Below are 27,182 nucleotides of genomic sequence, written 5' to 3' on the forward strand. Positions count from 1 at the left end.
GACCATGGGAATCTTTTCCAGAAAGATCAACCATCTCGCAGTTGCACAAACCAGACACGCAAGCCGGCTTTGCTCCGAGTGTTTTCCCTCTGTAGCATCCCGTTGCTAGAGACAGAGGTCGTCGACCAGTCGGCCAGCCGGCCGTCCGAAGGGGCCATGGCCAGTTGAAAATTTGGCTTGACGTCCACTTTCCCGGCATTGGCACCCGCTCACCGATGTCTTGGAGCATCCAATGATTGCTCGCGGCTCTCTGACCGGTGCTGCATGGTTGTAGAGTTCCAGCACCTCGGTCGTGTGATCAGTGGCCGCCGCACCTGCAGCCACGCGGTTGACATTTGACTGAGGCGAAACCACACCGGTTTGTCTTGCCCATATCTCTGCCAGAAAAAAAGTCCGATGTTCCACGTTTGGAACATCCGGTCAATGATCAGCGCTTGCGATCCTCACTAGTTGGGAAAGACGGTGAATGGGTAATTAATTTCTATTACAACGAACTCCTGGTCTTACATCCCATCCATGTATACATGCTTTTTTCTTGCCCGCGCTCTACTTCGCGAACTCCCATTGACTCCGTGCTCATCTGACCGTGAATGACAAGGTAAGGGAATAAACTTTTGAGGCGACCAGGGTAATAGGGAACGGTGAGGGAAAAAGCAAATAATAGATGATGCAGTAGTCGCTCCACGCCATAGGGAGCCCGTGTTCCCAGGGATAAACAATGCAAGCAGAAGAAATGCAACCGTGACGCCCCTTCTCCAGTCTTTGACGATGCTCCTTCAAAGTTCCCCGGCATGAACGTGTAACGGAAGACGGCAAAATTAGTTGGGGTACTTTCGGAGAGGAAAAAAGGCATCGGGCATGGGTTCCAGGTGCCAGACACGGTCGGCGGGCTTCTCGAAGGCGTCGTACCACTCGCGCTTCAGCTCCTCGGGGAGAGACCAGCCCAGCTTGTCATTGCGTACGCGCATGCGAACGAGATGACGCTTCTCGCTGGGTGCTTGGCCGTTGACGAAGCCTTCGCGGCGGTGAAGGATTGCGAGGTTGTTGATGAAGTGAATGTCACCAGGGCGGGTTTGGATTTCCATCTGTGTCGCCTTGGCAATGGTCTCCACGGCATCGAGAGCCTCAATCTGACGAGGGGTGAGGTTGGGGAAATGTGCCGGTCGGGGATGCGCAGCAGTACCCATCAGGGGCGTGCGGCCGAAGTTGATGATGATCTTGCCATCTTGGTGGAAGAGGATGGGACGACATTGGAACTTGGGACTATAAGCAAGTCAGGAAAGCAGCTCGGATATGTCGGGTTACACTGAGACGGTTGAACATACAGGGCAAAGGGCCAGTCGGAACGAGACAGTGTGCGGATGATGTCAGGTCGAGTGGCGGCGAGAACGTTGTAGACAGTGTGGGCAGAGGCGATGATGCACTTGCCACCGGCAGCAGCGGTGGCTCTGGTCAACCAACTGATGATGTCTCCAGACTCCTCGTTGTGAAACGTCTGGAAGAGAGGGCCGAATTAGTAGGCCGACGACGATGACGACGGCAAAGGTGTACTTACAATTGATGAAGTGGAATGACGGTGATGATCCGCCTTGGCTTTTGTGGTGTTGTCTGCAACAATGTGAACTGGGGACGAAATTAGCATCTTGCTGAGCACGGACGGTTAAGCCAATGTCACGTACCAAGCATGTTTCCCTTCTTGTCCTGGCGGCCACGTTGGTTGGCAATGTACCCCTGGATGCCAAGATAGATTACCGTAAGATCCTCAACCGAGTGCTTTTGCGGGTCAATGCCGCGGACCACAGCAAAACCCTTGCCTTGATGGATGTCGTGGGCGATGCGGTCAAGGGCGACTCCCAGGGTAGGGAGGGGGAAGTTGTCTGGGTTGACAAGATCGCCGTCAAGGCCCAAGGCTGTTTCGGAGAGAAATGTCAACGGTCAGACCGTTTGAAGAGAGATCGGGGTCGGCATACCTTTGAAATGCTTCAGCGCAGCCATCAGCTCATGGAGGTCTGTGTTGGTGAGGTTGTACGTGTACTGCGACTCTTGGGTGAATTGCGGGCCGGCCCAGGCTGATTCGAGGTCCAGTGTCTCGGGAAAGTCGGTGGGGAGACCAGGAACATCCGCGACTGGAGCGTTACAGTCGATGTGATGGATATGGTGGACAGCAGATGCCGCGGCGGCACCCATGACCGGACCAACTGCAGTGGACGCCATCTTGCTGATGTGAGAACTGAAAACCGACATGTTAGAAACGACGGGGCTCCGCGATGAGTAAGCCGGGTCGAGGGACGACAAACCTGGAGATGGGTGTCTGATATTACTCTGTCGTGCGTTGTGAAGCACGTAATAGACGACGACGGCCGTGAAGAAGTAGAGAGATAGAGAGATAGATAGAGGGAGGGAGAAGGACCCGAATCAAGGAAAGGCTTGGAGTATTACTCGAAGGAAGCTACACAAAGAGCAGCGATGCCTTGTGTATGCGTGTGGGAGAGTGAGAGATGACAAGATTTCCCGTGTGGGAGCGACTGTATATACGCGGCAGAGACAGTCTGGGCTGGTGCAGAACTCCAAAGGAAGGACGGGAAATTGAGATGGTAGAGAGAGACGCGGGTCGGGTCGTCAACGTGGGCGGGAGAAGAAACTGTTGGGGAAGAGGTTGTGAGGAGCTGTCATGAGATCTGGCAGACGAAGAAACTAATATACCTTCGAGGGACCCCTTTCCTTCCCAGGTAGGAGAGGCAGTTGCAGTCGGTGAAGGAAGGGACCGACTGCTTGTTTGAGCGGTGGGTGTGATATGGCCCAAGTTTCCTTCTTTTTCTTTTCTTCGTTTCCCTCTTCCTCGAGAGGAAGGACACACGGAACGGGCAACGACGAGATAGCAAGGCAGGAAGCCGCGGTGACCGTATGGTCTGCTGGGACCCTGGGAAGGCAAGTACCCGAATGCGCGCGCCTGCCCGCCGCGTAGGGGTTTTTGACGAACTAAAGGTGATTGAAGGCAAGAGACAGGCGGCGACGATGATGTACGGGGAGGGTACCGTGAACAAAACAACGATCCCGTCAAGACACCGTAGATGCCCGCTGCTTGCTTAATGCGTACCTATCATGCGTGTGCGCGCGCGGAAGCAGGAAGTGCGGGAGAGCGGCAAGGTAAGGCGAGGCAAGGGCTGGATTGGTGAGCCGGGCCGTTGGGAGGACTGGGGGAGGCAAATGAGACGATGTGTGATGCGATGCGATGCTAGTTTCCCAGTGGTCCCGTCAAGACATTTTAAGTCAAGGCCGGAGAAGAAACAGTAATGAGGTCAGAGGACCAAAGAACGGAAGGGAGATGGAGTCGCAGCTACCTCAGGTAAGGTGTGCAGAATAAAATAAAAATATGGCAAGGTAGGCAGATGAGGCAGGGACGGGAAGCAAGCACGAAAGTACGGTAAGGTAAGGTAGGTGCAAGTCGAGACGAGCATGAGAAGCAGCAGCCGCAGCAGGAGCAGGAGCAGCAGAATGAGAAGTCGCAGGTGCACTAGATGCGATCGATACACAAACGACTTTGGAAAGAGGTATGGATACTGGTAGAGAGAGGCAAGAGAGAGAAAGGCAGACGCGGAGTGGAATAGATGCGGCAAGGAAGTAACACACACGCCTTCCTAGCAAGCCTACCTTGCCTTGCCTTACATTTGTTGCTGCAAGCACTGTCATGGGTGTTTCCAAACTGGAGGGAAAGAAAGATGGGTATTTGCACCTGCTTCATCCACAATCCACAATCTGAGGTAGGCGCCGCGGGATGGGACGTGGAAAGGTAAGGAAGGAAAGGCACAGAAAGCACTGTCCCGAACCGGTGAGGAGGGACCCAAGTACCTGCACCTGGCTACCTTTTTTTTTTCCCCTCGATCCCCTACCGTGCGTGTGTTGTGTGTTGTCCTCGACAGGAGTGAAAGAGGTAGCTAGCCAGACGGCTCAGTGCGACGACATGAGATGAAAGCGCATAGCAACCTCGCAGGTACCCGGCGGAAAAGAAGAAACGATAGGGGAGTAGAGGATGCTTTGGGGCTGGCCGGGCTAGGCTGAGCCGTGATTATGATGAACCGACCTGAATCCAGCATGGTAATAGAAAAAAATAAAAATAAAGAAAAAAAAGGTACGATGCGCACGCGCGCACCTAGGGTCGGTATCCAGCGAAGTGCCGTGCTTCAGCTCACCCCCAGCTGCTTCATCCTGTCATTGTTCTGCGTATCCTGACAGCAGGCATGCCCTTGGCTTTGCGGGCATGGGTGTGGACAGCAGAACGAGTGTGAGAATAAGAGTTGATTAAGCAATGGACGTTGGTTCATGTGAGACGGCGGGGTTCGCAAAAAAAAAAAAGACACCTACCTGGACAGGGTGGAGGGACGTGGACGACGACGCGATGCATGAGGGGAGCTGGGTGGGCTAGAAACAGTGGCTGCGGGAGGGGCACGCATCCGTAAACGTCCATTCGTCGTTGGGTCCAGAAAATCTCTGTTTTTTGTCTTCCTCCGGGATGGGGACGACAGCTGTGTGGCGAGTCGCGAGGGATAGAAAGAAATTGAGCAAATAGACGCAAGAATCCGATGGACGAAAACCGAGATTGAAACGCAGACACCGGACCAGTCGAGAGAGCCAATTGCAGACCAAGCTAGGGTAAAAATGGATGCGCGTTCGCTCATCCGTGTTGTTGATGATGTGTGTAGTGTAGGTATCTTGGCTTGGGCATGCTGTGCGCCTAGGCATTCGTCGATTGTATGTACCTACATGCGTACGCACGTACGAACGAACGAACGGATTGCTAGCTGCTGGCCTGCAACAAGAACGGCAGCTAGCCACAGGGATTGATCCAATGCGCGCTAGAGACAAGTGGAAGGAAGATAGACTTACTCCGATGGAGCTCCATCCGCGTGGTGGCACGGATGTCGCCTTTCTATTCCGTGATGGGATCGTGACGGAGATCGAAGACATGTGGTGACCGAGTCCTTCCAATGTGGATTGACAAACGGACGCTTCCATGCAGATGGAAGCAAGCCAGGTGGTGGTGGATAAGAGGAGGGATGCAACGGGGACCGCGGCGCGAGAGAGAGACGGACGAGGGAGCTCGACATTGGATGAACATGGATCACCAACTCTCTTCTCAGCCATGGAGCTGCCCAGCAGGGCAGGGTGCTGTGGAGCCAGGGCGTGCACTGAGAGACAATGTTTTTGACGACTTTCCTTGGTAGTAGAGCAAAAGCCACGTTTTGTGGCGAGCGCCTCTTTGGCCAGTGTATCCGTATGATCGACCCAGAACTCGCGAGACGAGACGGGCATCGAGAAGGGGTGAGGAAAAGGGATTGAAAGAACGAAAAAAAATTTCGACAGGAGTCGCGACGCGGCGGGAGATGATCAGCATAGACGTTTTATGTCCGCTGTGTAACGTGCACTAGGAGGTGAAGCCGTCGGGGCGATGACGGGTCGACGGGTGTTCGGGAGCACCAGGCACGGTCGAGCGGTGTGGTTGGCGTTTCCAGGCCCCGTAGGCCGGGCAGTAAAATGGCTTTGTGCGCTCCGGGAGGTAGATGTTAGCAAACCATGGTCGATCCGATCCATGTTGTGCCATCCAGTGAATGTGTGTCATGGCGCTGATGGTTGGATGGAGCGTGGGCAGACTGGACTGGCCAGTCAACTAACTGCCTTCACCTCAAGCTAACGTGGTAATAGTAGTGCAGCGCGACGACGATGGGCGTGCTGCGCTGCTTTCCACCGATTCATTGCTGTTGTGGCCCTAGGCTGGTTTTGGGACGGTTGTAGGCGAGAAGATCAGCGTCTACCGTGCCTCAAAGTACGGCTACCCGAAGCTGAGGTTCCCTTTGCTTTGGCGCATCTCGTCATTCGGGCCTGCTGTTGGTTGCGGCGCTCGTCGTTTGTCCAACGCAACCTTGTTCGATCTCGGGAGCCTGGACGAGAAGCCGTAAATCAGATGGAGCGAGGACGAATCGCAAGCGGCTTCAGGGCCCCCTGCACGCCGCGATGTGTTCCAGGTCCAGGGTGGTAGCTAAAACAAGTGGGAAAAAAGTCGAGCCATGTGGTTGAAAATTGAAGCCGAATCTTGTTTGGTTGCATGCCCCGAAGTTGGGAACTGCAGCGATGGCTTTTTCGCAGCTGACTGGAGGGTTTTTCTTGCAGATTTGGCAGAGTCCGTTGCGCTATTGTGAGTGTGTCTAAGCTATCCATGTCGGAACGTGGAGTCGACAGCATGGGTAACGTAACTGTGTCCCAACGGGAAAAGCAATGGAGAATCTCAGGACGACGTGTATCCGCTAAAGGCACGCATTGGGACCTCGAGTACGAGATACGTACCGTAAACGAAAAGATACCTTGTGTCTGCATCTGGGCTGCTGTGCTGTGGGTAGAGGCGTTTTGTCCCACAGACGCGAGCAACTGGAGACATACATAAACCGAGGATAGAATGAGAAAAAAGCAAAGAAGGGAACCTGCAATGGTGGAGAAAGGGGGGGGAGGGCTGATGGAGAAGGCCCGAGGGGTCTGTCTGGGCAGACATACTCCATAAAGAGAAGGCAGAGCAAGAAGGCAATTTTGGTGTGGCGGCGGTTGAAGACGACGTCGCAGCAGACTCTGTGCGTCCCGTCCACGTCCAGTCCGTATTCGTAGGGGAAGCCGGAGACAACGACCGGAGAGGGACGCCGACGGCTGTCCCATCGGGAGTTGACGATGTTGAATTGGACATGTCCCGGGAAAGCATTTACTGGTTTCTGCTCTGTCTGCGCCTGGGGCCCATGCACAGAGGCAGGCAGCCGAAGAATAGGCGAACGGGATGCAGAAGCCGCGACCCCTGACACCGATGGTTGGGACCACTGCAAGCCGTTCCGGACGCGCCTTCCATTGACGAGTCACATCCCTGCCACTTCCCATAGATGGCTGGCGCCCGCCGTCCGATGACAGTGAGTGTGGACTTCCAGTGGAAGGGATGGGGGAGTGGGGCCCCGGGTACGTATCGCCCAGATTCCGACCTCACCTTCTCCACTCTTGACTACACCTCATTGAACTTCATCGCCCAACCCACCACCACGACCTCGACCGGTGACCGTCATCCACCCTTGAACGCTCCTCGCGCCCCTCCTCTCCGACCTCTCCGTCCCCGGGAACCTTGCAAATCCGTGGCCGCATTGCGCCTTGCAGGCCAATGGCAGTTTGCGCACCTGCTGGCCGGCTGGGTTTCCTTACCGGATCCGGACCGTACGAATAGTTGCCGAGGGGATTCGATCCCATCCAGCGAGAGAATGTGGGAGCTTTTCTGGCAAGCGACACGGATAGCCAGCTCGGATGCGTGAGGTGTTACGAAGCCAGATGGATGGCATGGCACGGCACATCAGGGGACCCTCATGGTTCTTTCTTGTTGATTTTCCACCATTTTCTTTTTCTACCCCTCCGTGTAATAAATTCTGCTCAATCTCGCCACAAGCACTCTCTTGAGATAGGAAATCGTGACTGTCGAACCAACAAAAAAAAAAGTCTAGACCGGCACATGCTCCCTCATTCCCGTCTTCATGTTGACGAACTGGTCTACTTACAAACGAACACCACACCGCATTTCTCCATTCCAATTTCCCGTCCCCCCTCCATCGGCATCCCCATCCCCATCCCCGTCCCAACATCCCAATCTCGAACCCCCCCTTCCATGACAACCCCAGCCTCCATTCCGATCCCCTCTCCTCCCACCCCCTTGATCCCCAGATTGCCACTCGAGGGCTACATTCCGACATTCTCTCGCTGTTCATTTGCGCGCGTTTATCTGTGCCCATCAGCCCGTCTGAGCTCTGTCTTGTCTGGGATTTAAGTTTTTTTGACAGCACTGGCCCGGCCCGCGAACCAGAGATGCAGATGAAATGTGATGAAATGGCGGGGGCCTGCGACGGCCGGTGAAGGACTCTTACGAATGGCGTTTGACTCCACACCTTCTACGGCACACTCGACTGCAGGACACATGCAGGACCCTGTCCAACGGCACACCTATCGCTGATCTACAAACCCACCCCGAGACATGGTTCGTCAAAGATTCCAACAGAATCCAGAGTTCATGTGATGGCCACTGATGCGATGCCACCAGCCAAAAGGAATGATAAACGACGTTCGTTACTGAACCAGTATCTGAATTATCGTACGAATCCCATTCCATCCCCCAACGTCGTCTGCAGCTCCATCGCCTCTCCGCATCGGGACTGTTGTCGCCTATTTGCACCCGGCGAAACACAAACATGACTGGACGCTTGTGATTGTGATCTCTCACGGCAAATTGCACCTTGAGCTTGATAACGCAATACATTACAACGGCCACGCGCGCACATACACACGCCAAGTGTTTCGCTGAACATTTTCTCCGCTTGTCATCATCGTTATGGCTTCCGCCGGCATCCCCATTCTTTCGCAACGAAAAAAACATGGTATCCCGACAAAAGGAACTGCCAAAATACATTCTTCCTCGTCGCTCGGCAAACTCGACAGACATGGACAGATCTCCGATCGAGAGTCCCAGCACAGTAGAGGCGGCAGAACCGGCGAGGGCTTGGCCTAAAAAACTCCGATTCCATGCCAGACGTTGAAAGCCAACGACTTCTCTTTTGGCCTGCTCGCATTGCGCCTCTGCAAGCCCCTGCAGTGCATCCCTCCCTGGTCCCAGACATGATGAAAGTGAAAAAAGAAAAAGGAGATCCTCCCCGCTCGCGCCACGCGCCACGGCAATTCCACCCTCGGTTCGCCTAACATGCGCAGTTTTCCAAGTTTCGGGGTTCCAGGTCATGGGCTGACCAGTCTTGGGGTCGCCAGTCTCGCTGGAAGAGTTGACTGACGAAAAAGTATGGCTTCTCGTATGCGTTGTCCTCGTAAAGCTCGTCCCACTCGTTTCCTGGTTTCCATCACGTTAGCCACTAGTCTCAACGCAGCTGAGTCCTTTGCCCCTCATCTGGCACATTGAGAGCACGAGATCATCGTCTCCAAGATCAGTGGAGTGGTTGAATGGCTCCGCCGCATCGCGAAAAAAATGAAGAAACCCCGCTTACTGTGTGCCATGACCTGTGATCGAGTCCAGTGAACAAATTGGATCGCTTGTTCGTCCAATTGAGCCAGCTGTCGCAAATCCTGATCTCTGCAGTCTTCGCTAAACGGGGCCACGTTCTTGTTGCAGTAGTGGAAGTATGCCAGAAGAATCGTGCCTCCTGTCCACCAGTGGTCCGTCAGCATGTCTTACTCAACAAAATCACTCGCTGGGACGATAAAAGATCACTCGATCCCAGGAGTCGTACGTACCCCAGTGATACTCTTGGACATCCGCCTCTCGAGCGAACTTTGTCTGTAATGACATTCAACTGTCAGCAATCCATCCAAATACAAAGCGTCGCGTCCCAAGTCTGATCGATTCTCCCGTTCTGACTCCAGTCTTCTCACCTTCATCCCGTGTTTTCTGGCGTAAGATGCATCGTGGTTTGCCAGAAGCGCAATGTTGTGTAGTAGTATGAATGTCACCAGGTACGTTGTCAGCCACGTCTTCTGCTTGTTTTGCTGGGTCATCTTCTGGAGTTTCTCCAGCATGTCGCGTCTGAGCCTCGTCTGGATATGCTGGATGAGGACTAAGTCCAGCTGGGCGCCCATGACTGGCGGAAGAGGGATCTTTCCATGCTGTGGGCTGCTGTTGTCCAGGATGTTGCGGTCCATGCCGAGCGTCTCGTTTCCGACAATCTCCACCGACTTTGTGGTTAAGCGAACCGCCACCCACAGCTCCAAAGTTTGCGTCAAAAGCTCCCGCTCTTCTGGGGAGATTCTCGGATCTTGAGAAAGCTGCCAAGCCTTGCTATAAGTTGTGAAGAGTAGATGATCCCGGGCGCCCATTACGCCCTCAACTAACGACGAGAAGCAGTCGACGACGCCCCTTTTGATGTAGTCCTGGTACGCTGCCTGGGCTTCGTCGAGGTCGGTTATGGCGTAGGGGGGGATCGGGACCGACTTCTTCGAACCATCCGGTCCCACCCAAGAACGCTCCAGCTTGTCGCCTGGCTGAGGAATGAATTCACGCACGTGAAGCTGCACCGACATCCCCCGCGCGTAGCCCTCCGTCACTCTGATTATCTTCACATCCGAAGACGCCCAGTTGGCGATATTGTCTACAGGGCCGTTGTCTCCCCAGCGCAGCGTCCATTCAAACCCATGCACCTGGCCCGGCTTCATGCATTTGACGTCAGTGAGCTTCGCACGGATACAAGGGAGACGAGAGAGGTGCTTGTGGTGGATACTGTTCGCTTTGGGCTTGCACGTAAGGCAGCACGCGGTTTCATCGTCGGGATCCGGTACGCACTGGTCAAATCGTCAGTCGTCTTTCTGGGATGCCTCACCCGACGTCTGTCTAGACGCATCATGGTCTCTACTCACGCGAATTCTTTGCATCTTGCAGCGCACACACGATCCAATCTTCCTGGTGTTGGCCGTCTCCTGGCGCTGCCTGATATCCTTGAACGGTCCACGCTTCGAGGCCGGGGCTCGCTGATGAGAGTAGACGATATCAAGCCGAGAAGCCGAGCCCGATTGCCCGATGTCCTCATCCTTGACGCACATTTCCGGCATGGCATACGGATATTCCGAGGCCACTGCGGCCAGATCCCGTTGATGTTGCATGGTTGGAGGTAGAGATGGACCTACGAGTGCAGCATTGTATGGAGTTGAGAGCAAATCATTCGTGGGCGCAGGATGGCTGGTGATGCCCGACGAGTTTTGAGAAGCGTCGGGAGCGGAGGCATTTGGAGCATTGGTGTAGTAGGTAGGCACCGGTATGTCAGTGTATACCATGTTGTCGGATACAGCAGGCGGTGCAGTCAGAGCCTGGTTCGGGCTTTCTTGTGCAGACTGATAGCTCGTCACGTAGGTGCCCATCAGCCCAGAGTCTGCGCTCGAAAATGCGGTGGACTCGTTGGGCGGTATGGTTGTCGGTACATAGACATCCTGTTGAGCGACGTTCACTGAAGGCCGTTTCTCGACCTCATAACCGGTGGTAGCTCCATAGTCAAAGGCACTTGGTGCTGGAACGAGCTGGTACCCTGATAGCCTGTGAATAAACGACCAAACTAGGACAGCGGGAAACATGGTGCGTACATACCCTCAGGAACAGTAAATGTACAAGGAGAGAAGCACGTTTGGCAACAACCTCCTAGAAGGCCGGCTATGCCTTCAACTAGCCCAGTTGCAAGACCAGAACCATGAAGACCGGCGGAAGGTCCCGGTTCGCCATCAGCAAAATGATGTTGGCCGTAGTGTATGGCCTGCTGAGACTTCTCCGAAGAGCCCTGAGCAATGGAACCGCCGGGCATGTGCGAAGACATCGAGTTCTCTGGTAATGGCCGGTGTCTTTTGGGCAGCTGGTCGTAATATGTGCCAAAGTAAGTTTCCAGGGCTGCTTGGTGAAGTTGGTACCCTTGGAGGTTGTAGAAGGATGCGATTTGATTAATCTGATGTTTGAGGTCTGGGTGTAGACAGTGGAAGTCAAATGGAGGAGGAGCTAGGAGAGGCTGCGAGCTCTGTTGCGCTGGCACTAAAGGAGATTCGTCCTCGAGGCCGTGAGGCCGGCGCCTCTTGAGATTATGATGATTCTAAGACGAAATCAATTCACCGCACATTTGGGTGATAGGGCAAACGGAGGAGGGGGCGTGACCAGCAAAGATAGAAAAGCCTGGGCTAACAAAAGATATGAGGGGACAGCGTGTGTGCAATGATGCGGGTGCTAAGACGGCAGCTGGGCTGGAAGGACAATGGGGAAGATCGGTGATATATCCCATGCACGCTGCCGCAAGCCGGGGAGCAGGGACATCTCTTACCATGATTGATGCGACGAGAGAGGGTGTGTTGGACAGAGCCTAGTAGCGAGACGAAGTACCACAACCGGTGGCGTGTATAATGTATACAGCAGAGACAAGCAGCAGCAGCAGCAGCAGCAGCAGCAGCAGTAGCAGCAGCAACAGTAGCAGCAGCAAAAGCAGCAGCAGCAGGCAGGCAGGCAGGAGTGAGCAGGCACAGCGAAGCACAAGGGCAGCGTAGAAAATTGCGCCTCACCGGGAGGGGGTGGGGGAGCTACGGTCTCACGAGAGCCATTGCCACATAATGGCACCCCTTGTGCGCGAGTGGAGTACTGGAAAGAGGGTAAGGTAGGGGAAAGGAGAGGAGGGTTGATGACTCGGCGAGAAACAGGAGGCGGAGGAAGAACAAGTCAGTGTAGGGGAAAGAAAAGAGGAGTGGAAGCGAACAATAGGGAGTCGGGCTAGAATGGGCAATTGTGAAGAGCAACAGAGACAGACAGAGAGAGACAGGCCCTGTTTGACAGCAGACACTCGGCCGAAACGGGGGGAAACAACGAAAGGAAAAGGCGGCAAGGCAAGTGTGCGCTGTGCTGCCGACTCTCAACGGTATCTGGCTGCGAGTGTACGTGCGTGCTCGATTGGTATGGTATACCGCTCTGTTGTCTAGGTGCGTCTGCTTCTGTCGCTGTTTCTGCGTCCCGGATTCCTTCTTGCTGGCTTTTCGCTGCTGTCGCAACGTGCTTTTTGGTCGTGGTCTGAGCCCAGGCGTCTCGCGCTGTCTCGCCTGCTCGCGACCAGATTTCGGAGCCGTTGGGGTTCTCGATGCTCGCTTTAGCAATGTCTCCTGCGGTGGAGCAGAACGTTGCGCGCGCGGGCTGGCTAAGATCAGAGAGCGTGCCGATAGAGACTCTGTTGCTGGCGATTGGCGTGCCTGTGCTGGTCGGTCAGTCTCTGTCGAAGGAGTCGAGGCTGAAGTGAGAAGACTCGGTGAGAGAAGTTGAGGAAGTGGGCTGCACCCGTGCTGAATTGTATTTCACCGGTCTGAGGGGTACTCATGAAAAGGACAGGGGTTCTTGAGACCACGCCACGCGAGAGGAGGAGCCGAGCATCTTCCCGCCCCTGCCGAGTGGATGGATTTCAGGCTGCCCGTTTGATGGGAACAGAGCAGCAGGGGTGGGGAAGAGGGCGCCATGGTACCGAATGTCGTGAGCAGTGCTGATCCTGATTCTACCTTTCCGTTGCGTCTCTTCTTGTGTTACCAGCAGCTGTCTGTTTGCTCCGTCTGCCTAGCTGGAGAGCCCAAGACTAAGCGCCAGCAAGACCCCGAGGCTAATCTCAGCCGTGGGATCTGCTGATTCTCATGATCATTTACCGCAGCGAACGCCGCCAACGAGAAAGCGCATCGTGGCCTCCGGGGTCGTCGGTTGGTTTCGGGAGACGAGTGGTTGCTCAAGGCTAGGCATTGCCTAACATGTGGGCTTTCGGGTGCGAGTGCTTACGTGAAGTTGTCATTAATGACCCCATGCGGGCGACGACGTGATCTGACCAGACGAGGAGTCATCATACTTCATCGCCCGGCTAACACCCTGTACCGTGCCATGTTACCAGCAGGCCGAGGCAGCCAACCAATTCCCCTGCGGCCGCAACCCCCCCGGATTTGGCTCATTAATCATCTGTTTGCCAATCTGACCTCCACGCTTCTCAACGTTCCATCGGAAAGCGCCACGGTCCCGAGGGTCTGACACCGTTCACCTCTTTGACCAGGTTGGTAAGTCTCTGGAGAAGCTAAGTCAAAGAGGTGTGTAAGTCCGCGGTCTGGCACCTATATCGTATGTGTGGGTGCTGGGAAGAGCCTCGTTGTTGGTTTTCTTTAGGGAAGTGCATCCGTTGCAACCCAGGGGCCGTCACCGCTTGTCCATGAGACGCAGCAAAGGTGTGGTAGATGGAAATGTCTCTTTGAGGCACAATGCGATGATGCCCCCCTGTCGCCTCCACTATAGCCGAGATAGACACGACATCAGTCCCAGAAAAACGGTCGACAAAGAATCTTGGGGATTTGGGGGGAGAAGCTTCTTCTCCATCTTGTCGGATCGAAGGCGCTCCGTTGGTCGAATACCGACTTTCAATTGGCTGATTTCCCAGTCTATTGGCCGATCGGCCAGGCTGTCAGTTGACTCTGTCAGTGGCTTACATATGATTGAGGAGCATCAGCATCCTCCGCTCTAGAGGATGATGTAGCCGTGTCTGGTCCAGTAACCGGGCGTGCGTACACCACCCACCACACCTACCAACAAGGCCACTGCCACCAACACCAACACCACCGCTGCCCAAGTCCACATGGCCAGGCCGCGCCGCCGCGCTGGGCCGTCAAGCGAGACGCTGTGTGAAGAGCCCTGCCGATTGTCGAAAAAAAAGTGAAGCTTGCAGGATACGCACTTTTGCGTCTCGCCAGCCCCATGTCCAACCAGACAGCCTTGACCGCCCTTGACGCCGCCCCCCTGCTTTAGCCGTCATCCATGGATGGCGGTCCGCCAGGCGACTGATGATTTGACACAGCTGGCGACGACCCAGCAATTGACCGCGCTATCTGCAGCTCGCCCGTCGATTCCAGAAGAGTACCAGGCTGCGGTTTCTAGGTTCTCGGCCACGAAAGGTTGTCCTCTTCTGGAATTCGCATCTGTCAAATTGTTGGACGGTCGACGAGGTGCATCATGCGGATCATGCAAAATGGTGTCCCGGCAGAGAGCAAACACTCCCCATCTCTTCTTGGAAAATATGTCGGTCAACGGTTTTGGCCTTTTCAATGGCAAGGGCGCCTGCCGAGCAGGCCCTGCATGCGCGGCCACCGCCAATAACGGACGCCTTAATCGATGCAGCTGATGAGGTCAGGGAACCACCCACTAATGGCCTCGTATCAAATCAACATCCGACGTTTCTCTGCATGAAGCCGTGCCAGTTGTGTGAGGCGAGGTGAAGTCAGTATTTCGCACCTACCGCACAAAGTACATGAGTTCGATCCCTGAACCAAGCTTGGTTGCCCGTCGGGTGCACAAAGTTCGTCTTGTCTTGTCTTTCCAACAGTGACGGTGACGAGAAGGAAAGCAAGCATCGGGGAGTGAGGGGCATCGGCGTAGAGGGACGCAGGATACCGTGGCTGGTTTAAGCTCAAATGGGCAACCGGTGAGCTGGGAGTGTTATATGTGGATGGTTACCCAACGAGCCGAGAGAATCGATCCGTAATCGTATGAACAGACCCCGGGACGTTCAAATGAGGGTGTGCGTGAGTCTAGGTAGCTCGCATGTCTCCTAGTGTAGCGCGAATTATTTTGCGGCCCACTCGTGCGAAAAACACGTCAATCTACCACCACTGTTGGACTTCTCGTCAATGCTCTGCGCTTCTTCCGTCCTCCTCGCTGCTGTATCCGTGCAGAAACTTGCGTTTCTGTGTGACGGCAACCTTGGAATGCAGCATATTTTTTTTTCTGGGCTGGCGGGAGTTGATAGGAGCGGGACGGTAGGATTGGGGGTGGCCCACTGCCACACAACCTGGCCCAGTGGCCGACAACATGTGAATTGACGAATGACGGACGCGGAGGTCCAAATCCGATCGAGGTGTCGCTAGTGGTCAACGTTTTTTTTTTCTGGCAACTTCTGTGTATGCCAAGACCATCAACGAAGAGTTAACGAGAGTTTTCAACCCTGAGAGTTCAAAGCCCGGCACCGTCAATCCATTACCGGACTTGCAGAGGCACTGCTCTTCCGAGTTAGGCTTGTAGACCTCCCCAGCTGGAAGTCGGCAAGCTGAGGGTTACAAGCCCGTGGGGATTGTTTGAACAGGCGATCCTTGGATGAAGGTCGGATCTGTGTCGTTTGTCAACAACTTGTGGGCATTCGGTCAGGTCGAAATAACCTACAGTGTTCCATATGTAATGTAGGTGCAGCCGCACTTGCATGGTCCACCTGCGGAAGACGTTCCGTCACTCTAGCCTCCGCCGGAGCAAGGCCAACCTTGCACTCGGTGAAGGCAAAGTGGCCGAGCGGGCGGGCGGGAGACTCGGGCACCAGCGTCGGCCCATGGCAAGGAGTGGATATATCCACCCGGTGAGAACGAACCTCAGGGACGGCCAGGTTTTCATCGGGAAACTTCCTCGAAAGTGGGCAGAGAGACGGTGATGATTTCTCAAGATTTGCGCTTGTCGTGGCAAGCAACCATTTGACCCATCGAAAAGGCGGCTATAATGGGTAACCGGTTCTCTCCAGGGTCGCGGCACGGTGGCATTGACACCGGCGAGGGCAGGCGGCTGGTTCCCGAAATGCAGCTCGGCGTACACGGCGTCTGGACTCGGCCTGGGCGGCCAGCCGCTCAATCAATTCTCGGGGAAGTTGTTGAGGGGAAGGAAGTGCAAGGGTCGTCGTCTTGTTCCATCTGTAGGCGGACAGAGACTGTGCGGCCTTTCATGAACTCATAGGCACGTCCATATTATGGCTGCAGTATTGCTTGAGTTACCACAGGGGCGTCTCTGTACTTGGAACTGAGAGGACGGCCCCGTCCGGCCCTTCTTGCCCCCCAAAGATGGTGCTGCCGGCAGTGGTCAAAGTCTCGCAAGCCCCCCACAGAACCTGCATGGTAATGGAGGACAAGCAGCGAATGATGTGATGGTTTGGTGACTTGCAGAGAGGAAACAGCATCTCATCAAAGGGATGGACGGCCAGAATTTGTTGAGGATGACGCTTGCTCCAACAGCTGGACGTGCTGCACAGTGGCGGCAAGGCACGATGGGCAAGCATGGCGCAGAACCGAGAGAGGAAAGCGAGAGACCGAGAGGTGCCGTATGGCCAGGACGTCGGAAGAAGGGTGGCGCCGGCGAGGACCAGATGGGATGAACATGGGGTAAAGCGGCCGTGAGGTAGGGTAGCGAAGGACAAGGTGCAGCAACGCTGAAGTGAAAGATGACGGGACTGACTGGACCGGCCAATCGAGGAGCAGTAGATCCGGCTGCGATCGGACTACTCTGGGTTGGCACAAAAGCAAACCCCAGCAGTCGAATTTTTTGGGGAGGATTGGCGAGGGATGGACGGATGGACGGGTGGATGGATGAATGGGTGGAAAGCACGATGAAGGTGCAGCTGGCGTTCGAGCATCACGTGGGTTGCATCTCAAGTGCAGCTGCTTCCGGATGCAGAGTCGAACTTTCCCAGCCCTTGGACAGACGGAAGGGCGTCTCTAGCGTCATTTTCATGGCAACTTCGAGCTGGACGTTCCTGGCACCTTGCCTGGTCGAGACAAGCTTGGTGATGGCAGGGCCTGGGCCAGTATGTCTCTGATGCCTCCCACTGCCTTCCTTCCCGTCCTATCCAACTACCAATGGCACTCATGTGCTCCTTCCTCCGTGCCGGCAGGAGCCTCCTTCCATTGGATGCTGCCCGGCACCCAGAACGGACGGGACGGCACAAAGCAGGCGCATTACCTAAGGCAAGGCAAGGCGAGGCAGACAGACCACGGGCAAGCACGGTACTTCTGACTTCAGGTGAGGCAGGTGCAGGTGGTTGGGGGAAGGAGGAGTGGAGAGGCATGGAAGGTAAGGTCCGTCCCGTCTGTTGCTGCGTGTTTGTTTCCTCCCCTCATCGTCAGATATTCCAGCAACTTGGCCTTTTTCTTGCCTACCTACCGACATACCTTGCCTAAGTACCTTAACTACCTACCTTATTAGTTGACGATGCCATCATACCTAGGTACGAAGCTGTGTCTGTCTGCCCGCCCGTACCTTACCATACAGGGCAATGGAACGTACCCGACCTTACCTTACAGCATGGAACGTACCCGACCTTACCTTACAGCATGGAACGTACCCAGGCACGTATGTAATGTAGGGGGATGTACTCTGTATCCGTGCTCAAGCGGACCTGGTACGGTCTCGAAGCACAGGGCAGCTCTTGTGACGATCCTTGAAAAGACATGCCGCCCTCTCCAGGTCCCGGTCTTGTTTATTCCTTCTCAGGCGGGCACTCCCGCAATTTGTTCCTTCTGCGATGCCTTGGCTGACACATGGACTGTTGAGATGCGCTTCTGGACAGTCCGCCAGATGGATTGTCACTGCGAGTAAGGCATCCAGCTCTCGCGACACCGAAACGACCGGTACGACATGTCCGAGGTCCGGTTACTCACGTCAACGGCTTGCACTTTATTTAGTGGCAAGTTCCCGTGTCGACTGGCCTGATGTGCTGCTTGCATGGCTTGCATCTGTCGCCGGAGGTACCACTGTGCCAGTTCCAAGCGGTCCGATTACGCGGCCGTCAGCCGTCGGCGACTGAGGATGGCATTTATATCATCTATCACATTCAAGTAATATATTCGGTCTCTGGCCAACGGCATTCCCACTTGAGCTTATGGCGGCTATTGCCCGCAAAGTGCCTGCTGTGCCCTCTGCTCAGGCGCGATCTGGACCCAAGCTTGCAATCAGCCGTCTTCCCGAATGAAACAAGCCGGGCTAGCAGCCACCCGCCTAAGGCGAGGTTCTTTACACTGCATAACGGCTGGTCGCTCTTCTCACTGCCCTACGAGTGCTTTGTCTGAGACACGGGGTCTGGGAGATGGCGGGGCCCTTTTGAATTGAGGGGCAGCGAAGTGGCCGTTGGAGATTGTTGGAGTGAGGCGTCCGTGAAGAGGAAAAAGAAACGACGAGGCCGATACCGAACCTAACAAGGCAGGAGCCATGCAGCTTCCAACCGCCATCGGCAAGGAAAGCAGTTTCAGTTGAGCTGGCCTCGACCGTGAGCTTCCAGGTTTGTTTTGCTTCTGCATTCTTGGCTTTCTAGCCTCCACTGCCTCCTTCCTACCTACTTGCCTACCTTCCTTGCCTACCTTCCTTGGGTAAGAAGGGAAGGTAGGGAAGGAACGTATGCAATCTCCTGCCCACCTACCTACCTTCCTTAAGGTACATGCTGCTTACTCTCAGAATCATACCTTCTTCCAACATGTGATGTGCCTGCCTTCCACAACTTAGAAGGCACGCACGAAACAGCAAGCAGCCATCTCATCGGAAGGACTTGCCTGGCCAGCAAGCCAGCAGCTTCCTCACCTCACATATCACCTTATCTGACGTCGGTCACCTTACCTGGGGAAGCCGTGGCTCTTGCCAAGACGATGCGGCTTACGGAGTACAGGCAATGGAAGTCGCCACTTGGTTCTCTGAGTGGACGGCACTGCCGTTGCAGGACCACCCCGTTTTTGATCCGCGCTTGTCCGACTGCCTCGGTGTGTAAGTTAAAATACCTTAAGGTAACGTCTGCAAAAATTCGGGCTTCGAAACCTCCCCCCCTCCCCAGCCACTTTGGATCCAACATCTCGCGACTCGCGACTGAACTGGACCCTGGCACCAACACATGGGCAGTCAAGTCCACTTCCCTCTCCGGTCGAACCAACATCATTTTCCTTACTCCCGCAGTCAGCCCTCTCGGCCCCAACCAATCAGCTCGCGCCCTCCCAGAGGCCGGTCGACGTCTGTCTGCAGCTACCTGCAGGGCAAGCACACAAACACACAAATCGGATCCCAGCATAATCATGCAAAATACCCACGTCCACGATCACGCCCAGCCGAACCCGTAACCTCCGCGCCTCTCCCCGGTCGCCCCGCCATCGTCTTCCATAGTTCCCGTTGGTCGCCCATCGCGGATAAGGCCAGCCAGGAGGAGACCTTCAGCATCCCCCCGCCCTCTTTCGTCCTCCAACGTCTCACAGCATCGCTCGACGCGACCAACAACCCAGCCTTCGGCGATCCGTCACTTGATCACCCGTCCTTCCCCCACGCGCCACCTGTCTGTCGCTAACTCTGACGTTGACTGCCACAAGCAACGTGGTTCGATGCCGTGAAACATCTCTACTATACAACCTTTGCGCTATTGGACGACCTGGTCTCACTGGGCCTCTGAAACTTGACGTCGTCGTCGCCACAAGATGGAGTTGGCGTCGGACATAATACACGACATTATTCATCCTACGGCCGCCTTCACTGACGCCTCGAGACGCGAAATTAGCCATAATGACAATGCCGATTCAAGGCAACCGCTATCGGCGGACTGGGATGCGTCCCAACTCAATCCGAAGAACAGAATTGACAGTCTCGATCCCCTCCCCGACCCTCTCTGGCGGATTGACGGTTGTACGGGCCTCGGGACTCAGTTTTACGTCCTGCCGTTGTTCCTGAAGTCCATGACACCGATGCGCATCGATGCCTTCATCCCGGAACAGTCGACCCAGTCACAAGAGGTTCGCCAACTGCTGGACCTTGACGTGGCTTTCCATACAAGAGACCGGACGCGGGTACAACAGCTCAACGTTGCCAAGCACATCCTCCGCGCTTTGCAGTATTGGACCAAGAGCCTCGTCGAACCCGAGTCACTCTTTACCTCGGTACCCTTTGGGTCTCGGATCGTATTCAAGGACCTATCGCTCGATATCAGGGCCATTCAGATCGAAGTCGCACCTACCTACTATCTAGAACGCCAGCTACTTTCATCAGCTGCTCTTTCTGAAATGTGGGGTCCTTCAGTCGAGATGCCCGAGTGCGTTGACATATCCGAAGTACACGTGGTCGAGCAGATTCACGACAGCGTATGTCTCGTTCGGATCCGAGGCACCGAATGGATCTTCAAGACCTTGACCAGTTACACCAAATACCTGTATCATGAGATGAAACTACTCTTGTCAGCAAAGCCACACCCGAGCATCATGTCACGGCCAGTTCATCTTGTTACGAAGCAGTGCACCTTCGGAAGTAAGGTGGCGGTCCTTGGATTTACTCTAGAGTTCCACCGATACGGGACGATGAGGGACATCGTGCCATTTTTGCAGGCAAGCAACACATTGACACCGGCGGAGCAGTTCAAATGGGCCACACAGATCACCTCCGGCGTGGTACACTATCGGGAAACCTCTGGCACCTTCTACCCAGACCTGCGCTTGGACAACGTCGTCCTGTCAGAAAATAGAGACGCCATCATGTGCGATTTTGAACAGCGCGGGGTGTGGTGCGAGTTCGCCTCACCAGAAGTCAACGCCATCGAGTACATTCGTATCTTGGCCACCGACGAGAATATGCCTGACGATGCCAAAGACCACTATGTTGAGCTTTTGAAGAGGTTGTGCCCGGACTTCGAGTCACTTCAGGATAGAGAAGAGTACACGAATCCCGAAAGGGGCTACAATATTTGTTGGTGGGGGCTGAGTCCCCAAGAGCAGGAATCTTCCGAGGTGTACATGCTTGGAAGAGTGCTGTGGTGTTTGTTTGAAGGCGCCGGCGCTCCACAGCAAGCCTCTATTTGGCAATCCTACCGTCGAGAAGCACATATCGAGTTCCCGGATTACCTGAGGACACCGCCCAAATTGAGGGACCTCATTGATCATTGCACCCGCGGACGTCGAGCCACTCTTAACAGCAGAATCGTCAGAAAGGGGAGCAAAATGGCGTTTACGAATGCGGACAACGGCGATGACCAGAAGGACATCAAGAAGGCCGCATCAGCCTGGTGGAAGAAGGAGATTTCCTGGGCAGAAGACTTCTTGGCCATGAGGGAGCGGATGAAGGCAGAAGGCGGTTGGAAGGACAACTACTTTGACAGACCCTCGTTGCGCGACGTACTCAAGCAGCTGGAAAAACTGCAGGCAGAGTTATGACGAGAGGTTTGTTATGAGAAGGACGCACACTTAATCATGCAATGCATAGGGGGAGGGGGCTAGATGAGTTTGAGTGATGGGTCATGGTATGTTAAATTACAGAACAAAACTCCGATTAAGATAAATGTACACCAGTTCTTGCACAAGCACCCAAATAGGGCCTTGGGCTCAATGTTCTATGTACAACAGCTGGGCAGTCTAGACGGAAAGATGGTGTGTGTGCAAAGAAACCTGCCTGGGGGGGGGGATATTCAACAACAGAAAATCAAGGAAATGTCGACTATAATGAACAGGGGATTTGTTGTAAAAGGGGAGGGTGGAAAAAGACGGAGGCAAATGTCGCAGACAGCCAGCCAGAAGAAGTGAAGCATGGTAGGAAAGCCGGTCCCCTCCATTAGGTGACAGCGAGGAGGTCTCTCTGTACAGAAGACAGCCGACTCACTTCACCCTCTTGCTGCCTCGATCCGGGCCCTGACTTTGCCGTTTGGATCCCGTGGCAGGCGTCGAGGAGGACCCGACGCTCGCCCGCCTCCTCAGCCGCGACATGAGCGAGCGGAACTTTTCAACATAGCTCGCGGGGGCGCCGTGGACGCCCAGCTGGTCCTGGATGGCCTCGAGGGTGTGCAGGAACGGCGCGGCGGCGTCTGGGGGAAGCAGGTCGAGCACGTTCAGCACGAAGCCCTCGTCGCGGTCGCCGACGAGGCGGAGGAAGAGGTTCCGGTCCTGCCGCGGGACGGATGACGCCGCCGTCCTCGGACCGGGGGGCACGAAGTCGCGGTTGCGCTCGACGACGCCGGCGAGGATGCGGACGAGGGCGCGGGCGGCGCTGGAGCGCTCCCACGGCTCGAGGGGCCGCTCGCGGTTGAAGATGTTGGTGCGGATGAGGGCGACGACGCCGGTGATGTGGCGGGCGGCCCAGGCGACGTCGCGGGGCCCCTCTGCGGAGGCGGGGCGGGAGGGGTCTCCTGCGGCGAAGGCGTCGAGCTCGTGCAGGACGCGGTCGACGCGCTGGGAGAGCTTGCGGAAGGGGTCGTTTACGGGGTCGGTGGAGCGCATCTGGGAGAGGAAGTAGTGGAAGAACTCGTCGTTGGCGAGGAGCATGCGGAAGACTGTGGCCTCGAGGTCGCGCCGTTTGATGGGGCTCTTTTTGCTGCGCCGGGAGGAGGAGGTTGGCGAGGAGAGGAGGTCGGGGCGGAAGTCGTCCGGGGCGGTGGAGGAGATGGCGGAGAGCATCTCGCGGACTTCCTGGATGCGATGCGGGATGGGCCGGTCGAGAGGGCGCGATGTGTCGCCTTCTTCCGAGGAATCGGATTCGTCGGATTCGTCGGAGGCATCCGAGTCGTCGGAGTCGTCTCCGGTTCCGAAGTCGGGGTTGAAGACGTGCAGGCCGTCGGCGAGCACGTCTGAGTGGAAAGCTGATATGTCGCTGTACGGGTCGCCGATTTCCTCTGGGAAGCCGCCGGGCGTCATGGTCAGCGGAGACGACGGGTCGTGGTCGTACAGCGTCTGCTTGACGACCTGGTCCAGGAGCCAGATCAGGTGCTTGCAAGGCAGCCCGTCCCGGCTGTCTGTCGCCCTGCAGGAGCAGTGAAGACCGTTCCAACGGCTGCCGGGGCCTCCGATGCGGATGGAGCGGTGCACCAGCTCCGTCATCTCGAACCCGTAGTGGTTGTCGTGGAGGAGGCAGAGCTTCAGGGAGAGCTGCGGCGGCTTCTTGAAGGTCTTGCGGACGCGTTTGCGGTCCTCGGGAGACAGCCTGTCTAGTCTGTAAGATAGTTTGGAGGGAGACGTGACAACGTCGGGCTCGTCTCCCTCCCCGTTGTCATCGTCGTCGTCTTCGCTCATGGCGTCGTCGCTGCTTGAGCCGCTCTCGGACTCGGACTCGGAGCTGGAGTCATGATATTCGGATGAGTCCTCGTCGTCTTGTTGTTGGGGCACTTGCCGTTGAGCCTGCGATCTGGTTGTGGGAGGCATCCTGGTGAGAGAAAGCTCTCTGAACTTGGAGACTGGGACGGCAGTGGGAGAAGACATTAGGCTGAGAAGGTGCGGCAGAGTCCTATATGCTTCCTGGAGACTGCGCGAGTTGGGGTCTCCATGGTGATACGTCCATCGACTTCTTATAGACCAGGCACGACGAGGCACATGTGCCGGAGGAGGGGCGGGGAGGGGCTGAGTGAGGCCAACGATGAAGAGACCCCCAGCCAGAGAGAGGAAAGATGCCGTTGGCGATGCTGGATTATTGTTGGAACCAGGGGGCAGTGGGAGGAGGAGGCCCGACGAGACCTGGGCAGGGCCAAGTGCTCACGCGAGTGGTGGGCGTCAAGTCCCATGGAAATGATATGGGAAGCAGGAGGAGGGGGTGGGATGCGCGGTAGAAGGGAGTCAATGGCAAAGTGAGGGCAGCTACTGGCTGGCATGCCCCTGCGTCGAGGAGCTGGTCAGATTGACCTTCTAGAAAGACACAATTCCATTTTCCGTAGCCCGCATTTCTGTCCTTCTCCGGTCCCAGTCGCAGTATCAGTGTGGTCCTGCGTGTCTGCGCTGGCCTTACCACAGCCCGACCCCTGGCGCCGCCCTCTCTTCGTCAACCCCCCTTCATGGGAGCCGTAGTCCCGGGATTGTGGGAGAGGAGAGGTCGCCCGCCCGCAGCTTTGCGAGTGGTGACTGAGCGCATGTAGTTGGGCGGCGCGCGACAGAGTTTGGGGTTATGAAACCAGATCAGGTGGTTTGTAGAAGCTTGAGCAAGCGAAGCAGACACCGCAGACTTCAGACGCGCGCAGGCGGCGGGCATGGGAGCCCCCCTGGCGCCTGGACTGCTTCGATGCATGAACAATATGAGATAATGATCCGTTCTCTTGCGCGCAAAGACCTTTTTTGTTTCCCTCGCCCCCCGTCAGCCGTCGAGATAGGACAGCATATGCGCTGTGGGGTAGAGGGAGGAGCACGAGGGGAACTTGACGATGCGACGACGAGCAGAAACACGACGACTTTGCCTGTTTCGTGCGCTGTGGTTCGTCAGAGTGCGATGGCGACCGTGGCCAAGTGTCGATGGAAGAGTCGAAGTCGAAGTTGAGAGTTGGCGACACCCTGGTCGACGACCTGGAGTGAAGAGGTTAAAAGTGGAGACGCCGCACCGCACGGCCGACACCGAGGAACACTGGACCGAGAGGGGATGGATGTCCCCCGTAATGTTTCGCTCACCACGCCGTTCAAGGCTTAGGTTAGGCGGCTTCCATTACCTAATCCACTGCTTTTTGGCTTCCACAGCGCTGTTCACCGTCCGAGAGTTCGAGGGGAAGCAGCACCGTCCATTCAGCCACGGCTTCTCTCTCCTGCCGAGCGCTCCCATTGGCCGAGTGTCGCCGTCGGCCGCTGGTGTAGGGCGGGACTGGCCTCCCTCTGGGCCGCCCAAACGGGCCGCTGGAACCCACCGAACTACGCTGCAAACGGACCACACACAGCCCCCACGGCCGCCGAACGGGCCGGCTGTCCCCTCCGGCATCCTATTCTTCTTCCACTCAGATCGTCTCGGGTCCATTTTTAGACTAACAGCCGTCCACAGCCTTCCACGGCCGCCTTCGACGCGGCCACCAACCACACTCTTGACCCACGGTAGCCGTCACTTTGACCTCACAAGGCTTCCTGTTTTTTGCAGTGCTGCTTTGCGGATACCGGATTGCTGGTAACATTTCTTCCAGGATGCCTCCGTCTTCCAGAATGCCTCGCTGTCAGACTCGGGAGGGCTCAGAGGGTTGTAGGAACGGCCGGTCCGGTTAACTCACCATGGCTACGACCCCAGGATGATGGCGAGCGGCCTCTCATCGCCCCCTCATCTCGTCATTGGTCCCGAACTGCCGGATTCTCATCAAAGAATAGATCAGGCAGCACCGAGGCCGTTGGCTCGACGTTGCGGTGCGGCTGACATCCCGTGAGTTGGTGATGCCGTTTATCGCAAAGGACGCAGCCAAGCTTTGACGTTGTGCGATGTAGACGACAGGGGCCAAAGGGGCTGCTCTCATCCATTGGCTATGTGTATATGACCATGACGGCAGGGCTATGAAGCGCATGCGATGGTGATGGGGTTCTGTGGTTCGAGGTATAGTGAGTGCTGGCAGGCGGGGGCAGCGTTTGTGGCGCTTAGTGGCTGTCTTCTCCCTAGACCGGAGATGTCCAGGAGGGTTCGCTTCCGTGTTGGGTAATGAGGCATGCTGCTTCGGGTGAGGCCGCTGCAGTTTGTCTGGAACATGAGTTCATCTCACATGATGGCAGTTGTACGCGGGCTTCTGACTGGTTGAGGCCTTTGAAGTCACCATGGCCTGCCTTGTCGATGTCTTCTCCTGATTGGAGATGACTCTTTCCCCTGAGACCAACTGCCCTGCGATAGCCTGAACTGACATGATGACACAAGATCGAGCACGCTATCGTTCGTCGAGCGTGAGTCAAGCGGTGAAGATTCACATGCTGCACGTGGCATCCTGTTGGGAGCATATCTCGCCAGGCGCAACTGCAAGGGACCGGGTTTGAGCGAGTCAACTCGCCGACAGGAGTCACTCCGAGGCTACATGAGTCTGTGTCTTCGAGACACCACCACATGCGACCATACCCACTGGAGAACTCGGGATCCCGTCCGCTCTCCCATCGATAAACCAGCGAGGGCCGAAGTAGTAGTTGGGTCGGAGACGACCAGCGAATGCTCGGTGTTGCATGTGATCTTTTTGTTGAGACTTTGTCTTTTGACTGACAATACCCGATGGGCTACCAATCTACGTGTCAAGGGGAAGTCTGATGGTTATGGGCGGCGTCGGGGCTATGACGTGCCTCCTGCGGTGGCGACTATGGATGGTCTCTGAAGTGTATTAAACCACACGTTGGTTCAAGTATCAGTAGGGCACTTGAACATGCCACTTTAAGGACAACGTGTAGCATAGGAGCTTCACTCTGTGCCGCGTGCTAAACTAGGCCGGCGGAAAATCGCATCGCTGAGACGCTGTCTCAACTCAACGTTGTAGCTGCATGCTTTATGGGAGTATGGATCCTCTGAGACCTCAGCAGCGTTGGTGCCCACTCCGGCTTGGGTTGTCTAGGAAGTGTTTTCAATGTTCAAAATACACAGTTGACTAAATGTGAATCACCTCATATACCGAATGCGTTGTATATACATATGTTCTTCGGAGTAGGGATATTACTGAGCCTATGCACTGTTTGTCCCTGGAATAACGAAGACACAAATTGGGGATGCGCGTGAGCCAATATGAGACGACATTTCATCATTTAACACGGGATTTCTGAACGGGCTTTCACGCTCTTCGTCCGTCTCCTCTCTGCTCAAGCTTGGGCGTATTCGTTACCGTGTCTTGTCCCGGACACTTACGCTCTCATGTCACGAATGCCGCGCAGATCGGGACTGCCTTCCACAAGTTCGATTGGATTTCTTCCCAATTAGAGAGCTTGTGAGCTCGTCATGTACACTGATCTGTCCTCACACCGCAGAATAGCATCGGGTTTCGGTCCAAAACTGGTGGTAACGCAAGGTAACGAGGCAGGTATGCCAGATCATCTTGTGAAATCCGGACCATTACCAAATGTCGAAATGTCACCATAGTGAGAGCTCTCTACAATGTGATGGATGTGCTGAAAGTCAGACGTTGACAAAGCCAGGCAGGGAATCTCGTAAC

At 55.7% G+C, this 27,182-nt stretch overlaps 4 protein-coding genes across 4 annotated transcripts; 1 reads left to right on the plus strand and 3 right to left on the minus strand.

Moving 5' to 3' along the window:
- Window positions 1-818: 818 nt before the first annotated feature.
- Window positions 819-2,214, minus strand: CGCS363_v001028 (Taurine hydroxylase-like protein SAT17; the record flags this gene model as incomplete). The annotated part of the gene is made up of 5 exons (XM_036632877.1): window positions 819-1,263; window positions 1,326-1,495; window positions 1,556-1,623; window positions 1,680-1,910; window positions 1,971-2,214. The coding sequence occupies 5 exons, from the start codon at window positions 2,212-2,214 to the stop codon at window positions 819-821; spliced, it is 1,158 nt and encodes a 385-aa protein (XP_036501818.1).
- Window positions 2,215-8,756: 6,542 nt separating this feature from the next.
- Window positions 8,757-11,363, minus strand: SAT20 (Satratoxin biosynthesis SC3 cluster transcription factor SAT20; the record flags this gene model as incomplete). The annotated part of the gene is made up of 6 exons (XM_036632878.1): window positions 8,757-8,902; window positions 9,057-9,212; window positions 9,304-9,346; window positions 9,442-10,344; window positions 10,420-11,081; window positions 11,141-11,363. 6 exons carry the CDS (start codon window positions 11,361-11,363, stop codon window positions 8,757-8,759), a joined length of 2,133 nt encoding a protein of 710 aa, XP_036501402.1.
- Window positions 11,364-19,788: 8,425 nt separating this feature from the next.
- On the plus strand, window positions 19,789-21,507 carry CGCS363_v001030 (uncharacterized protein; the record flags this gene model as incomplete). Its single annotated transcript, XM_036632879.1, has 1 exon — window positions 19,789-21,507. One exon carries the CDS (start codon window positions 19,789-19,791, stop codon window positions 21,505-21,507), a length of 1,719 nt encoding a protein of 572 aa, XP_036502415.1.
- Window positions 21,508-21,945: 438 nt separating this feature from the next.
- On the minus strand, window positions 21,946-23,481 carry CGCS363_v001031 (uncharacterized protein; the record flags this gene model as incomplete). Its single annotated transcript, XM_036632880.1, has 1 exon — window positions 21,946-23,481. The coding sequence occupies one exon, from the start codon at window positions 23,479-23,481 to the stop codon at window positions 21,946-21,948; it is 1,536 nt and encodes a 511-aa protein (XP_036502416.1).
- Between the last annotated feature and the right edge of the window lie 3,701 nt (window positions 23,482-27,182).

This window comes from Colletotrichum siamense (assembly GCF_013390195.1).
Source record: "Colletotrichum siamense strain Cg363 chromosome Unknown KSG_Cg363_contig01, whole genome shotgun sequence".
Taxonomy (NCBI): Eukaryota; Fungi; Ascomycota; class Sordariomycetes; order Glomerellales; family Glomerellaceae; genus Colletotrichum; species Colletotrichum siamense.